The 15000-nt window shown below is 46.3% G+C and overlaps 1 protein-coding gene across 1 annotated transcript in view; it reads right to left on the minus strand.

The window, feature by feature from the left end:
• LOC111970714 (neurofascin-like) overlaps positions 1-15000 on the minus strand; it is a 69048-nt gene that overhangs the window by 11175 nt on the left and 42873 nt on the right. The window contains 3 exon segments of the mRNA XM_070445718.1: positions 10877-11047; positions 12491-12613; positions 13312-13508. Of these exon segments, the coding sequence (XP_070301819.1) occupies positions 10877-11047; positions 12491-12613; positions 13312-13508 (491 nt within the window).

A 15000-nucleotide genomic window follows, 5' to 3' on the forward strand; every position in this document is an offset into this window, starting at 1 on the left:
CTCCTCGCCTCCAGAGTTGCCTTCTCTGGTCTGTCCTGCAACCGTCCCGGTAACTGTTCCTGAAGATGGCGGGCCGCCCATGTCGGTCCTGAGGCGATCCGCCTGAGCCGCCCGTCTGTCCGAAGCGCCTGCTGCCTGAGCCGCCCTTCAGTCAGAGCCGCCTGAGCCGCGCCTTCAAGTCAGGAGCCGCCCTTCAGTCAGGAAGCCGCCCTTCATTCAGGAGCCGCCCTTCAGTCAGAGCCGCCCTTCAGTCAGGAGCCGCCCTTCAGTCCAGGAAGGCGAACCCGTCAGTCCCAGAGGCGCCCGGTTCAGTCCGCGCCCTCTACTAGGTCTCCAAGTCCGGAGTCGGGTGCGAGGCGCTACTCCTAAAGGGCCACATCAAGTGAGCCGAGACTATGTGGGAGTGGGCGTCCACGTTCTCGCTCCAGAGCCCGCCACGCAGGTAGAAATGCCCACCAGGAACCCTCCCCTATGAGGCTTCAGTTTTGCGTCCGGAGATCCGCACCTTTGGGGGGAGGTACTGTTCACGTTCTGACAATTAGTTCCGTTTATTCTTTATTTAGTTTGGTCAGAGCGTTGATTGGGGGTGGGCATTCTATGTTTTTCTTGTTTTTCTATGTTTTCTGTTCTATTTCCTATGTTTGGCCTAGTATGGTTCTCAAATCAGAGGCAGTGTCAACTCTTGTCTCTGATTGGGAAGCCATATTTTAGTAGCCTGTGTTTCCTTGTTGTTGTGGGGGTGTTGGTGTGTGTCTGTGTTTGCACCACCTACGGTACTGTTTCGATTTTCGTTTGTTCATTCACTTTGTTATTTTGTATTTTTGTAGTGTTCAGTTTTACATATTAAAATGGACACTTACCACGCTGCAAATTGGTTCGATATCTCTTACTCCTCGTCAGAAGAAGAGGAAAGTCGTTACAACAAGCTCCTTATAAGGATAAGAGACAAATGAAAACAAATTGGTTTATTACGTTCATGCTTCTATGTCAGCATCTCCGCCAAGCAAACGGATTAAACGGTTAATCTACATCCGTAGAATGTCCTCATCCATCTCTTTATGCCGCCCCACGTAGCATTGGCTCGTTTTCCTGTTTGTTCCCCAGCCAGATCAACCTGTTAGCTGTTCCTTTGTCTGTCAACTCCTATGGAGTGCCATTTAAACCAGAGGAGAAAGAAAAACAACGTTGATCTCTGACTTTCAGTCCGCCAGAGAAAAGAGACCAGATGAAACACAGAAAACATACTGTTTCTTCTTTTCTTTCCTTTCTTCTAAGGAAATCGTTTGATCTAATTGAAAGAGCATATTTTCGGGTTGCTGAGTTCAGATATTTCAGTGACATGCTTCATATAACAACACCACCGCAGGGCTTAGGCATTAGGCTGGTGATGTTAAATCACTAACGTTTTCCCCTGCCAACATTTGGATCCTTTCCAGAACCTTATGCGCTCTAAGTCGGGTTCAGGGTTCGGTCATTAAAGGATTTATCCTCTTAAAGATAATGTATCAGAAATGTTGTACTGTGTCATGAAGGGAGGTTACACATAGATCAGTGGCAACACTCGTGGCTGTGAGCTGCTTATTTGTTTGTTGCGTTTTAAGGACAGAAAAGTGTGTGCTATTGGTGGGATAACTCATATATTTCATATCACAGTACTTACCCTTTACCTCAAAATTGTAAATAATACACATAAATAAATACAACACTTCATCAGACAGTAAAACATATACGACAGTGAGTGAGTGTTGTGAGTGTTACAAAACTTTAAAGACCTTAGGTCGAATTAGAAGGTTAACCCACATTAAAAGGAACTAGCCTCAAGACTAATGGGGCTATAATGAACCAGGAACAATTAGCGTTAGCTAATTCTGTGATGCAGATCTGATCTGTAGGCCTATGGGATTAAATAATTTGTTAACGGTTAGCATCTCCAGTGCCCTGCAGACAGAGAGTGTGGAAGTGTTTTTTTAGTGACACTTGGAGAGTATTTCAGGGATTAGTACAAACACCTGGCACAGACCATACGTGTAACTGCCAAAATAATGGAAACACATGAGTAAATGAGGGATACAAAGTATATTGAAAGCAGGTGTTTCCACACAGGTGTAGTTCCTGAGTTAATTAAGCAATTAACGTCCCATCATGCTTAGGGTCATGTATAAAAATGCTGGGCAGGCCATTCTTTCGGCTACCATGGCTATGCCCCCATAGGATGATAATGCCCCCATCCACAGGGCACGAGTTGTCACTGAATGGTTTGATGAGCATGAAAACAGTGTTAACCATATGACATGGCTGTCTCAGTCACCAGATCTCAAACCAATTGAACACTTATAGGAGATTCTGGAGAGGCGCCTGAGACAGCCTTTTCCACCATCATCAACAAAACACCAAATGATGGAGTTTCTCATGGAAGAACGGTGCCACATACTTCCAAAAGAGTTCCAGACACCTTTATGCCAAGGTGCATTGAAGCTGTTCTGGTTGGTGGTGCACTGTTAAAATTAAGTGCTTTGTAACGCCAAAACGAGTGGCAACTGAGCTGCCACCAACTTGAAGGAGACGAAACATTAACTTTGCTGGAGTATTGAAACCCGTCATCCTGAGATGCTTTGAAACATTATACGGTGTGTTGTGACAGCACTTAATTAAATGTTGTACAACACCTTGCAGGAACTGGGAGCACTAACAAAAAAGGTTGAAAACACTATTATGTTTGGTAGTTCTGCCCAGTTCTGCCCAGTGCAGAATTAGATACCTTCTATTTTGGAGTCGTTTCCTCTTTCTACAGCTTCTAAATCCAATGATCTGATGTTTCTCTTCTAAAGCTTCCTAAACACTATTGATGCTATGTTTCCTCTTTCTAAAGGGTCTAAGCACATGAATTGCTGGTTTGCTCTTGGCTAAAAGCTTTCTGAAAACACTTTATGATTGCTGTTGCTCTTTTTCTCCTTTTAAAGCTTCAAACCTATGATGCTGGTTTTCCTCTTTCTAAAGCTTCTAAACCTATGATGCTGTTTCCTCTTCTAAAAGCTTCTAAACATATGATGCTGTTTCTTCTCTTTCTAAAGCTTCTAAACAATATGATGCTGTTTCCTCTTTCTAAAGCTTCTAAACAATATGATGCTGTTTCCTCTTTCTAAAGCTTCTAAACAATATGATGCTGTTTCCTCTTTCTAAAGCTTCTAAACAATATGATGCTGTTTCCTCTTTCTAAAGCTTCTAAACACTATATGATGTTTTCCTCTTTCTAAAAGCTTCTAAACACTATGATGCTGTTTCCTCTTTCTAAAGCTTCTAAACACTATGATGATATTTCCTCTTTCTTAAAGCTTCTAAACACTATGATGCTGTTTCCTCTTTCTAAAGCTTCTAAACACTATGATGCTGTTTCCTCTTTCTAAAGCTTCTAAACACTATGATGCTGTTTCCTCTTTCTAAAGCTTCTAAACACTATGATGCTGTTTCCTCTTTCTAAAGCTTCTAACACTATGATGCTGTTTCCTCTTTCTAAAGCTTCTAAACAATATGATGCTGTTTCCTCTTTCTAAAGCTTCTAAACCATATGTGCTGTCCTTTTTCTAAAGCTTCTAAACAACATGATGGTTTCCTCTTTCTAAAGCTCTAAACAATATGATCTTTTCCTCTTTCTAAAGCTTCTAACACATATGATGACTGTTTCCTCTTTCTAAAGCTTCTAAACACTATGATGCTGTTTCCTCTTTCTAAAGCTTCTAAACACTATGATTTTTCCTCTTTCTAAAGCTTCTAAACACTATGATGCTGTTTCCTCTTTCTAAAGCTTCTAAACACTATGATGCTGTTTCCTCTTTCTAAAGCTTCTAAAACACTATGATGCTGTTTCCTCTTTCTAAAGCTTCTAAACATATGATGTGTTTCCTCTTTCTAAAGCTTCTAACACATATGATGCTGTTTCCTCTTTCTAAAGCTTCTAAACACCTATATGCTGTTTCCTCTTTCTAAAGCTTCTAAACACTATGATGCTGTTTCCTCTTTCTAAAGCTTCTAAACACTATGATGCTGTTTCCTCTTTCTAAAGCTTCTAAACACTATGATGCTGTTCCTCTTTCTAAAGCTTCTAAACACATGATGCTGTTTCCTCTTTCTAAAGCTTCTAAACACTATGATGCTGTTTCCTCTTTCTAAAGCTTCTAAACACTATGATGCTGTTTCCTCTTTCTAAAGCTTCTAAACACTATGATGCTGTTTCCTCTTTCTAAAGCTTCTAAACACTATGATGCTGTTTCCTCTTTCTTAAGCTTCTAAACACTATGATGCTGTTTCCTCTTTCTAAAGCTTCTAAACACTATGATGCTGTTTCCTCTTTCTAAAGCTTCTAAACACTATGATGCTGTTTCCTCTTTCTAAAAGCTTCTAAACACTATGATGCTGTTTCCTCTTTCTAAAGCTTCTAAACACTATGATGATGTTTCCTCTTTCTAAAGCTTCTAAACACTATGCTGCTGTTTCCTCTTTCTAAAGTTCTAAAACACTATGATGATGTGTTCCTCTTTCTAAAGCTTCTAAACACTATGCTGCTGTTTCCTCTTTCTAAAGCTTCTAAACACTATGATGATGTTTCCTCTTTCTAAAGCTTGTAAACAGCATGATGCTGTTTTGAATCCTTTCTAGTGCAGATTTAGATCCCTTTTTCTGAAGTGTCTTTATGTTTATCATTGTTCTATGTATTTCATCATTTGCCATTTTATACTGTTTTGACAGGGATTGTCAAGCACCGTGTTCAAACCACCATCAGTAACTGGATATTGAACTGCAAGAACTGAGGATTCTGCACTTGCCTCTTCCATTGATGATCATGTGTGGGAATGGATACTGTCCTCATTGAACGTCAATTCATCAGGATTCATTACACCTCATGGGACATCTAGCTTAGTACTAATATGGAAATATACCTGTCTTTCTTCAAACATGCATACAAGATTGTATGAAAGAATCATACAGTCTAAACAATTTGATTTACCCACAATCCTCCATAAACAAAGTCATGTGGCAAGATAAGAAATGCAAGAAAGGGCTCTCGAGTGGTGCAGCGGTCTAAGGCACTGCATCTCAGTGCTGGAGGTGTCACTACAGACACCCTGGTTCAAATCCAGGCTTGATCATAACTGTCTGAGATTGGGAGTCCCATAGGGTGGCGCACAGTTGTCTGGGTTTGGCTGGTGTAGGCTGCCATTGTAAATAAGAATTTGTTCTTAACTGACCTGCCTAGTTAAATAAAGTAAATGCAAGGTGAGATAAAACCAATCACTCAATTAATTATCTTTTTGGTTATCCTCATGAAAGACACATTCATTTTGAGCAACAAATTCAGTTAGATGTATTCTTAAATTAACATAAAGGTATTTTAAGGGTATTTAAAAGTTTTAAAGATATGTTTGTGGTATTTTGACACTTTATGGAGACAGTTATGAAATGACAGAGGAGACACAGATTGGTGGAAGAAACAGATTGTAGGGTTGGAGCGGGTAATTGAACCCCGGGCTTTGGTGGGGAGAGGGGTGACCTGTCTAAGATGGAACTAGTTAGCGTTATCGCTAGACCACTGGCTCTGCACCACTTCTATTCATACATTTTTATTAAATATATGTTAGTTGTTTTTTTTGTCAATTTTAATTCACCCCAGAATGATTTTTTACAGTGTGGCTGTATGGTTGAGTGGGTAAAATTCCATTTTACTGCCCCTCCGGTTTCTAATCTGTCTAAAGCATTGAAAAAAATAAAGGTGGAATTCAACAACAAAAATGCATAGGGACTTATCATCGATCATTATTTAGGCTATTATCCATTTGCATTTKTAAACCATTGACTGTATGAAAAACACAGTTTGTGTGTCGTGTGATGCTGCTTTTACATGCACTGAAACCTCAAAAAGTGTTTTCACAACACTATCTTAAAAACACACATTTTCAGGTTGAAGAACCACTTTGGGTGTTTCAGAGTACTTCATTTCTGTTTTAAAACACATTCTGAGTATTAAAACACTTACATTGGGTTTACAGTCAAACACCCACCAAACACAAGAGCTCAGCTTAAGTGAACTACTTTTCATGGTTTCATTACACAATCATGGTGTTTTGAGACTTTCTATTTTAACAGTGTGGCCCAACGCCCTATTGAGACACTTTATGTTGGTGTTACCTTCATTTTGGCTGTTACTTGTATGCACGCCATCACCGTGACAAGTAGCTATGGTGACATTATAGCCATGGCAACGCGCAGCCATGGCAAAGTGTAGCCAATAGCCATGCTTGATCGATAGCCTCCCATYGTGCACTGAGACCCGAGAAGAAAACTAGGCCTGGCCCCCAGGGACAAGCTTACTACCACGTGTGCACGCGCATGTGTGTAACAGATACTCATTATGACAGGTGGTGCAGCTCTATCCATCTCCTATGCTCGCTCTCCGTGTGTGAACACGCATGTGTGTACATTTGCATCTGCATGCTTATAATAATGAATGAATGAACAATGAATCATCAACACAAATGCTCTTATTTGCATAATTTAGGAAAATCCCTGTTTACTCAGCCTATCTCTTACACAACCTTCCCATAGGGGGTTAGTTGGGGGCTGTCCCCATTCTGTCCCTATGAGAGTCCCCTCACATGCCATCACTCCCAGGCCTACTCCCCAGGGCCAGGGCAATAAGAACATCTATGGCTATGGGCTGGGGTTAAGGGCTTTATGATACACAGGAGGAGAGGAGAAGCTTTACTCTGTCCAATCCTCCAAGTGATGGGCAATTAATTAGATACAGGGTGTGTGTGTGTGTGTGAGTGTGTGTGTGTGTTCTGCACACACACACACACACACACACACACACACACACACACACACACACACACACACACACACACACACACACACACACACACACACACAGGGCTGTAAGGATGAAAACACATGCACAGAGACACTCCTGTACATACACATTCACATACACAAAATGTAAATAAAATGCACTTTCAACACATGTTTTACAGAGGGGTTGATTTCCAGTTCCAAGAGCGCTGTAAGAATGGATGAGAACTGAGCAGCTTCTCCCTGCGTCAGAAATGAGCACTGAGCACTGAGCAGCTCTCCCCTTGTCAGAATGAGCACTGACGAGAGCAGCTTCTCCCCTGCGCCAGAAATGAGCACTGAGCAGCTTCTCCCTGCGGTCAGAAATGAGCACTGAGCACCGAGCAGCTTCTCCCCTGCGTCAGAATAATGAGCACCTGAGCAGCTTCTCCCCTGCGCCAGAAATGAGCACTGAGCAGCTTCTCCCCTGCGTCAGAAATGAGCACTGAGCAGCTTCTCCCCTGCGTCAGAAATGAGCACTGAGCAGCTTCTCCCCTGCGTCAGAAATGAGCACTGAGCAGCTTCTCCCCTGCGTCAGAAATTAGCACTGAGCAGCTTCTCCCCTGTGTCAGAAATGAGCACTGAGCACCGAGCAGCTTCTTCCCTGCGTCAGAAATGAGCACTGAGCAGCTTCTCCCCTGCGTCAGAAATGAGCACTGAGCAGCTTCTCCCCTGTGTCAGAAATGAGCACTGAGCACCAGCAGCAACTTCTTCCCTCGTCAGAAATGAGCACTGGGCAGCTTCCCCTGTGTCAGAAATGAGCACTGAGCAGCTTCTCCCCATGCGTCAAAATGAGCACTGAGCACCGAGCAGCTCTTCCCTGCGTCAGAAATGAGCACTGAGCAGCTTTCTCCCCTGTGTCAGAAATAGCACTGAGCTCATTTGAGCACTGAAATGAGCACTGAGCAGCTTCTCCCCTGCGTCAGAAATGAGCACTGAGCACCGAGCAGCTTCTTCCCTGCGTCAGAAATGAGCACTGAGCAGCTTCTCCCTGCGTCAGAAATGAGCACTGAGCAGCTCTCCCATGCGTCAGAAATGAGCACTGAGCAGCTCTCCCCTGCGTCAGAAATGAGCACTGAGCACTGAGCAGCTTCTCCCCTGCGTCAGAAATGAGCACTGAGCACTGAGCAGCTTCTCCCCTGCGTCAGAAATGAGCACTGAGCACTGAGCAGCTTCTCCCCTGTGTCAGAAATTAGCACTGAGCTCATTTGACACTGAAATGAGCACTGAGCAGCTTCTCCCCTGCGTCAGAAATGAGCACTGAGCACGAGCAGCTTCTTCCCTGCGTCAGAAATGAGCACTGAGCAGCTTCTCCCTGCGTCAGAAATGAGCACTGAGCAGCTTCTCCCATGCGTCAGAAATGAGCACTGAGCAGCTTCTCCCCTGCGTCAAAAATGAGCACTGAGCACTGAGCAGCTTCCCCTGCGTCAGAAATGACACTGAGCACTGAGCAGCTTCTCCCCTGTGTCAGAAATGAGCACTGAGCACCAGCAGCTTCTCCTCATGCGTCAGAAATGAGCACTGGGCAGCTTTCTCCCTGTGTCAGAAATGAGCACTGAGCAGCTTCTCCCCTGTGTCAGAAATGAGCACTGAGCAGCTTCTCCCCTGTGTCAGAAATGAGCACTGAGCAGCTTCTCCTCATGCGTCAGAAATGAGCACTGAGCAGCTTCTCCCCTGTGTCAGAAATGAGCACTGAGCAGCTCCTCCTCATGCGTCAGAAATGAGCACTGGGCAGCTTTCTCCCCTGTGTCAGAAATGAGCACTGAGCAGCTTTCTCCCCTGTGTCAGAAATGAGCACTGAGCAGCTTCTCCCCTGCGTCAGAAATGAGCACTGAGCAGCTTCTCCCCTGTGTCAGAAATGAGCACTGAGCACCGAGCAGCTTCTTCCCTGCGTCAGAAATGAGCACTGAGCAGCTTCTCCCTGCGTCAGAAATGAGCACTGAGCAGCTTCCCCTGTGTCAGAAATGAGCACTGAGCACCGAGCAACTTCTTCCCTGCGTCAGAAATGAGCACTGGGCAGCTTTCTCCCCTGTGTCAAAAAGAGCACTGAGCAGCTCTCTCCCATGCGTCAGAAATGAGCACTGAGCACCGAGCAGCTTCTCCCTGCGTCAGAAATGAGCACTGAGCAGCTTTCTCCCCTGTGTCAGAAATTAGCACTGACTCATTTGAGCACTGAAATGAGCACTGAGCAGCTTCTCCCCTGCGTCAGAAATGAGCACTGAGCACCGAGCAGCTTCTTCCCTGCATCAGAAATGAGCACTGAGCAGCTTCTCCCCTGCGTCAGAAATGAGCACTGAGCACTTCTCCCATGCGTCAGAAATGAGCACTGAGCAGCTTCTCCCCTGCGTCAGAAATGAGCACTGAGCACTGAGCAGCTTCTCCCCATGCGTCAGAAATGAGCACTGAGCAGCTTCTCCCATGCGTCAGAAATGAGCACTGAGCAGCTCCTCCTCATGCGTCAGAAATGAGCACTGGGCAGCTTTCTCCCCTGTGTCAGAAATGAGCACTGAGCAGCTTCTCCCTGTGTCAGAAATGAGCACTGAGCAGCTTCTCCCCTGCGTCAGAAATGAGCACATGAGCAGCTTCTCCCCTGTGTCAAAATGCACTGAGCACCGAGCAGCTTCTTCCCTGCGTCAGAAATGAGCACTGAGCAGCTTCTCCCCTGCGTCAGAAATGAGCACTGAGCAGCTTCTCCCCTTGTCAGAAATGAGCACTGAGCACCGAGCAACTTCTTCCCTGCGTCAGAAATGAGCACTGGGCAGCTTTCTCCCCTGTGTCAGAAATGAGCACTGAGCAGCTTCTCCCCATGCGTCAGAAATGAGCACTAGCAGCTCCTCCTCATGCGTCAGAAATGAGCACTGGGCAGCTTTCTCCCCTGTGTCAGAAATAGAGCACTGAGCAGCTTTCTCCCCTGTGTCAGAAATGAGCACTGAGCAGCTTTCCCCTGTGTCAGAAATGAGCACTGAGCACCGAGCAGCTTCTTCCCTGCGTCAGAAATGAGCACTGAGCAGCTTCTCCCTGCGTCAGAAATGAGCACTGAGCAGCTCTCCCTGGTCAGAAATGAGCACTGAGCACCGAGCAACTTCTTCCCTGCGTCAGAAATGAGCACTGGGCAGCTTTCTCCCCTGTGTCAGAAATGAGCACTGAGCAGCTTCTCCCCATGCGTCAGAAATGAGCACTGAGCACCGAGCAGCTTCTTCCCTGCGTCAGAAATGAGCACTGAGCAGCTTTCTCCCCTGTGTCAGAAATTAGCACTGAGCTCATTTGAGCACTGAAATGAGCACTGAGCAGCTTCTCCCCTGCGTCAGAAATGAGCACTGAGCACCGAGCAGCTTCTTCCCTGCGTCAGAAATGAGCACTGAGCAGCTTCTCCCATGCGTCAGAAATGAGCACTGAGCAGCTTCTCCCCTGCGTCAAAATGAGCACTGAGCACTGAGCAGCTTCTCCCCATGCGTCAGAATGAGCACTGAGCAGCTTCTCCCCGGCGTCAGAAATGAGCACTGAGCAGCTTCTCCCCTGTGTCAGAAACGAGCACTGAGTAGCTTCTAGCCTGCGTCAGAAATGAGCACTGAGCAGCTTCTCCCTTGCTTCAGAAATGAGCACTGAGCAGCTTTCTCCCCTGCGTCAGAAAAAGAGAAATGTCAATTTCTTACAGACAGATGGGCACTGTGGAGAAATCCTCTGTCAGGAACAATTGTGGCAGAGCTGGAGGAGCGAACACAGCCACAACAGCACACACTGAGGAACAAAGGAGAAAGTCCTGGTAAAATAACATCCTGTACATGTCATGGCCTAGGCCACCACTAGAGGGAGACTTCTCATATTTCATGTAAGGGACACAGGTTGACCATACAATAGATGATCCTATACATACACAGCAATAGAACATGACTACATTCAAAGACTTTTGGTGGGTGTAGGGATACGTGTGTGTGTGTGTGTGGTGTGTGTGTGCGCATCTGTGTGTATGTGTGTGTGTGTGTAGCCTACTTACTGGTCTGCACTTTGAGTGTGAAGGGGTTCTTCTGCTGGATGGTGTGTGTGAAGAGGAAGCGGGCGTTGCAGCTGTAGTCTGTGTGGGAGTCTTTAGCCAGAACATTAGAGAAATACAGATCTCCATTCAGACCCATGGACACACGACTATCTTGGGTTATAGACATCATGGCTGTGGAGGGAGAGAAGGACAGAGGGAGGGAGGGAGAGAGGGAGGATTGGAGTGAGGGAAAGGAGAGAGGGAGAGAGAGAGAGAGAAAGAGAAGGGAGGCGGTAGAGAGAGAGGAAGGAGGGAGAGATCAGAGAGTAAGGTAAGGATGGGGGAGGAAAGAGAGGGAGAGAGAGAGGTAAATATGGGTGAGAATGAAGGGAGAGGGAGTGAGTGAGAAAGATCCTAAATCATTTAGACTGTATGCTTCATAATGGACCATAACATTATCTAATTTCAGAGGCATCCACTAGACTGGCCAAGCGGAGTAGCCTACATCTCATGTGACTTGAAAAACAGTCAGTCCCAACCAGATAGATAAAGCTCAAATAGACGTTACCCTTTAAACTCTAACTGTAGTCTGGTCTCATTGGCTTAAACTCKTAACTAGACTGGACCTGAGCTGAGTGTATGTAACGTGTAATAGAGTACTAGCAGTGGTAGGACACACAGTGGTAGCCAGTGGGGCCAGCCATAGACAATATATCCAATCTAGGATTCTATATCCATGGTGCCAGCTAGGTCAGCTCTAGTGTTGTCATCCTCTGTGATGATGTAGCACTGGGACTGGGACTTGTCACTCTGGGGCTCTGTGTTAATGTTAACTCCTAACACACAGATGCTCCCGACAGATGATCACACACACTGTAACCAAGACGAGTGACAGGGCCAATCTGGTTGTCTTGACGGTGGTGTGGTCCAATCATCCCCCAGTCGGTGGTCAAATGTAGTGGTGGTGTGTAACTGTGACTGGGCAATGTGCCATAATGCTATGATTGCTATTATCTACTGTATGTATTATGTTCATAGTGGCCCCATGGTTATAATTAGCTTGGCTAATAAAGATTTAGTGAAGTGAGAGTAGTGGAGTACAGTCCAGAGAGTATAGTGACACCATTAGCAGTGAAGGACTACTTCAGTCTGGGCTCTTAAAATGGCTTCTGCCTGCTCTTGGGTTCTGGCCTCTCAGCTCTTTACCCAGCAGTCAGATAATTACACACACACAGAGAATTACAGTGGGTCAGCAGTAACACACACCACTAGAGAAGAGGATAGAGAGATAGAAAGAGAAAGGAGGGAGAGAGAGTGAACGAGTGATCGAGCGAGAGAGAGAGAGAGAGAGAGAGAAAGAAAGTGAGGATATCTTGAGAGTGAGAGGTTTGAAACATTTCTAGACAGAAGAGAGAGAGAGAGGGGAGAGAGAGCGGGAGAGAGAGAGGGGAGAGAGAGCGGGAGAGAGAGAGGGAGAGAGAGKGAAAAGAAAGCAATAGCATTAAATAGCAAGTGACAGAAGAGCTGAGAGGTCACCTAAGAGGACAAACGACTGGGATAAAGAGGGACAGAAGGACACACAGGGAGAGGGGGACAGACAGACATAGAGAGAGACAGAGAGAGAGCTAGACTCACCGCTGTTCATCCAGAAGGTGTGTGGAGGGGGCAGGCCTGGAGGAGGGTTACAGGCTAAGACCAGGGAAGAACCCTCACCCACTACCACTGGCTCCAACACCTCCTTAGGCCACAAAGGGGACTCTGACAGAGGGAGGGAGAGAGATATTTAGATGACATGAGATCACAGGAGGCTGCTGAGGGGAGATGGCTCATAATAATGTCCTGAACGGAGTAAATGGAATGGCATCGAACACCTGGGAACCATGTGTTTGATGTATTTGATACCATTCCATTGATTCCGCTCCAGTCATTACCACGAGCCCATCCTCCCCAACCTCCTGTGTATGAGATACATATTACAAGTCATATTCACTTTATAACATTTCAGAATATAGCCTACTGATTTTTTGTGTCTATGTCTATGTGTGTGTGTGTGTGTGTGCGTGTGTGTGTGTGTGTGTGCGCGCGTGTGTGTGTGCGCGTGTGTGTGTGCGCGTGTGTGTGTCAGAGGGAAAGGGAAAGGGGGATCCTAGTCAATTGTACAACTGAATGCCTTCAACTGAAATGTGTTTCTTCTGCATTTAATCCAACCCCTCTGAATCAGAGAGGTGCGGGGGGGAGAGTGTGTGTGTGGTGTGTGTGTGTGTGTGTGTGTGTGTGTGTGTGTGTGTGTGTGTGTGTGTGTGTGTGTGTGTGTGTGTGTGTGTGTGTGTGTGTGTGTGTGTGTGTGTGTGTGTGTGTGTGTGTGTGTGTGTTGTGTGTGTGTGTGTGTGTGTGGGTGTGTGTGTGCTGATGTGTGCTTGTGTGTGTGCGTGGATGTGTATTAACAGACTCCTCACTGGACACTCGTAGTAGGATCTTGTTGGTCAGTGCCGTTCCAAAGTCGTTAGAAGCAAAACACTGGTATTCCCCCTCATAGTCCTCTGGCCTCCCTCCYCTCCGGAAGCTAATCTCCAGCGTTCCCGAGCGCTTCCGCATCGTCACCCGTGGATCCTTCCCCACGTTGAAGAACTTCCCGTTCCGTCGCCATGAGAACCTGAGTCACCATGGAAACAAACAGAACACAACAGAACAGGGTTGAACAGGATTAGTCAGTGATGTCAGAAATCTCAACATCCTTCATCAARAATTCTCCCTAGTCTGGTTGACGACATAACTGAATAATGCTTGATCTTCTCAACCACCAAGGGGTTTTGAGCGACTTCAATAGGACCCAGATTAAGCCAAAGCACTCCTGAAAGAAAAAGCACTGTTTGAGAAGATTCTCCAATTAGAAATGCTTTTACGGCCAGGAGAAAAGGCTTAATCTGTGTCCGTGCAACTACACAAAATGTTTTTTTTTTTTCAGAAGCTCTTTTGATTGGTTAACCAATGATTACAGCATGTGGTTGCATAACTGCTAGGGCTGCTATTTTGGAAGGGGATTATAGAGCATGCTTACTGTCATATTTACATAAACTGTATAGTAGAGGAAAAGACTGAAGAGGAGATTAGGGGAGGGGAGAGGTGAAGAGTGGAGAGGAGAGGAGGGGGAGGACAGGATAAAAGAGGAGATTAGTGGAGAGGAGAAGAGTGGAGAGGAGGGGAGTGGAGAGGAGGGGGAGGGCAGAAGAGGAGGGGAGGAGAGAAGACAGCAGAGGAGAGCCCAGTCCCATAGCTCTGTCTGTGGCAGACTATAGAACCAAGGCCGTAGGACCAGAGCTACAGCAGGACAATGGCTTACACTCTATATGAGGTTGTATGGAAGCCAACAGGACTGTTTGGGACTGAATGAGTGAATGATCCCTCTTTGAATGAGTGAGGGAGAGAGAAGGGGGATGTGGAGAGAGGACGGGAGTTGGGCCACCAAACGAAAGGTCGCTAATTCGAATCCCCAAGCTGGCAAGGTGGTTAACCACCAACTGCTCCCCAGGTGTTGATGATGTGGACACCAATTAAGACAGCACCTCTCAGATTCAGAGTGGTTGAGTTAAATGCAGAAGAGACATTTCAGTTGAAAGCATTCAGTGCAACTGACTAGGTATCCCCTTTCCCCAGGTGGAAGAAGGAGGGGGCGGGGTATCATATGGGTTCAGTGGGATCATATTGTAATGTCAGGAGAGCTGGCTGGCTGTCATGGGCTGGCTGTCATGAGGTGGCTATCATGGGGCGGCTGGATGGCTGTCATGTGGTGGCTGGATGGCTGTCATGGGGTGGCTGGATGGCTGTCATGGGGTGGCTGGATGGCTGTCATGGGTGGTGGATGGTGTCACTGTGGTGGGCTGGATGGTCGTCATGGGGTGGATGTCATGAGTGGCTATCATGGGGCGGCTGGTGGTGTCATGGGTGGCTGTGTGGGCTTTGTCTGGGTGGCTGGATGGCTGTCATGGGGGTGTGATGTCATGAGGTGGCTATCATGGGCGGCTGGATGGCTGTCATGGGGTGGCTGGATGGCTGTCATGGGGTGGCTGGATGCTGTCATGGCGGTGGGCTGGATGGCTGTCATGGGGGTGGCTGGATGGCTGTCATGGGGTGGGCCTGTATTGGGT

This window comes from Salvelinus sp. IW2-2015, linkage group LG11, assembly GCF_002910315.2.
Source record: "Salvelinus sp. IW2-2015 linkage group LG11, ASM291031v2, whole genome shotgun sequence".
Lineage (NCBI taxonomy): Eukaryota > Metazoa > Chordata > Actinopteri > Salmoniformes > Salmonidae > Salvelinus > Salvelinus sp. IW2-2015.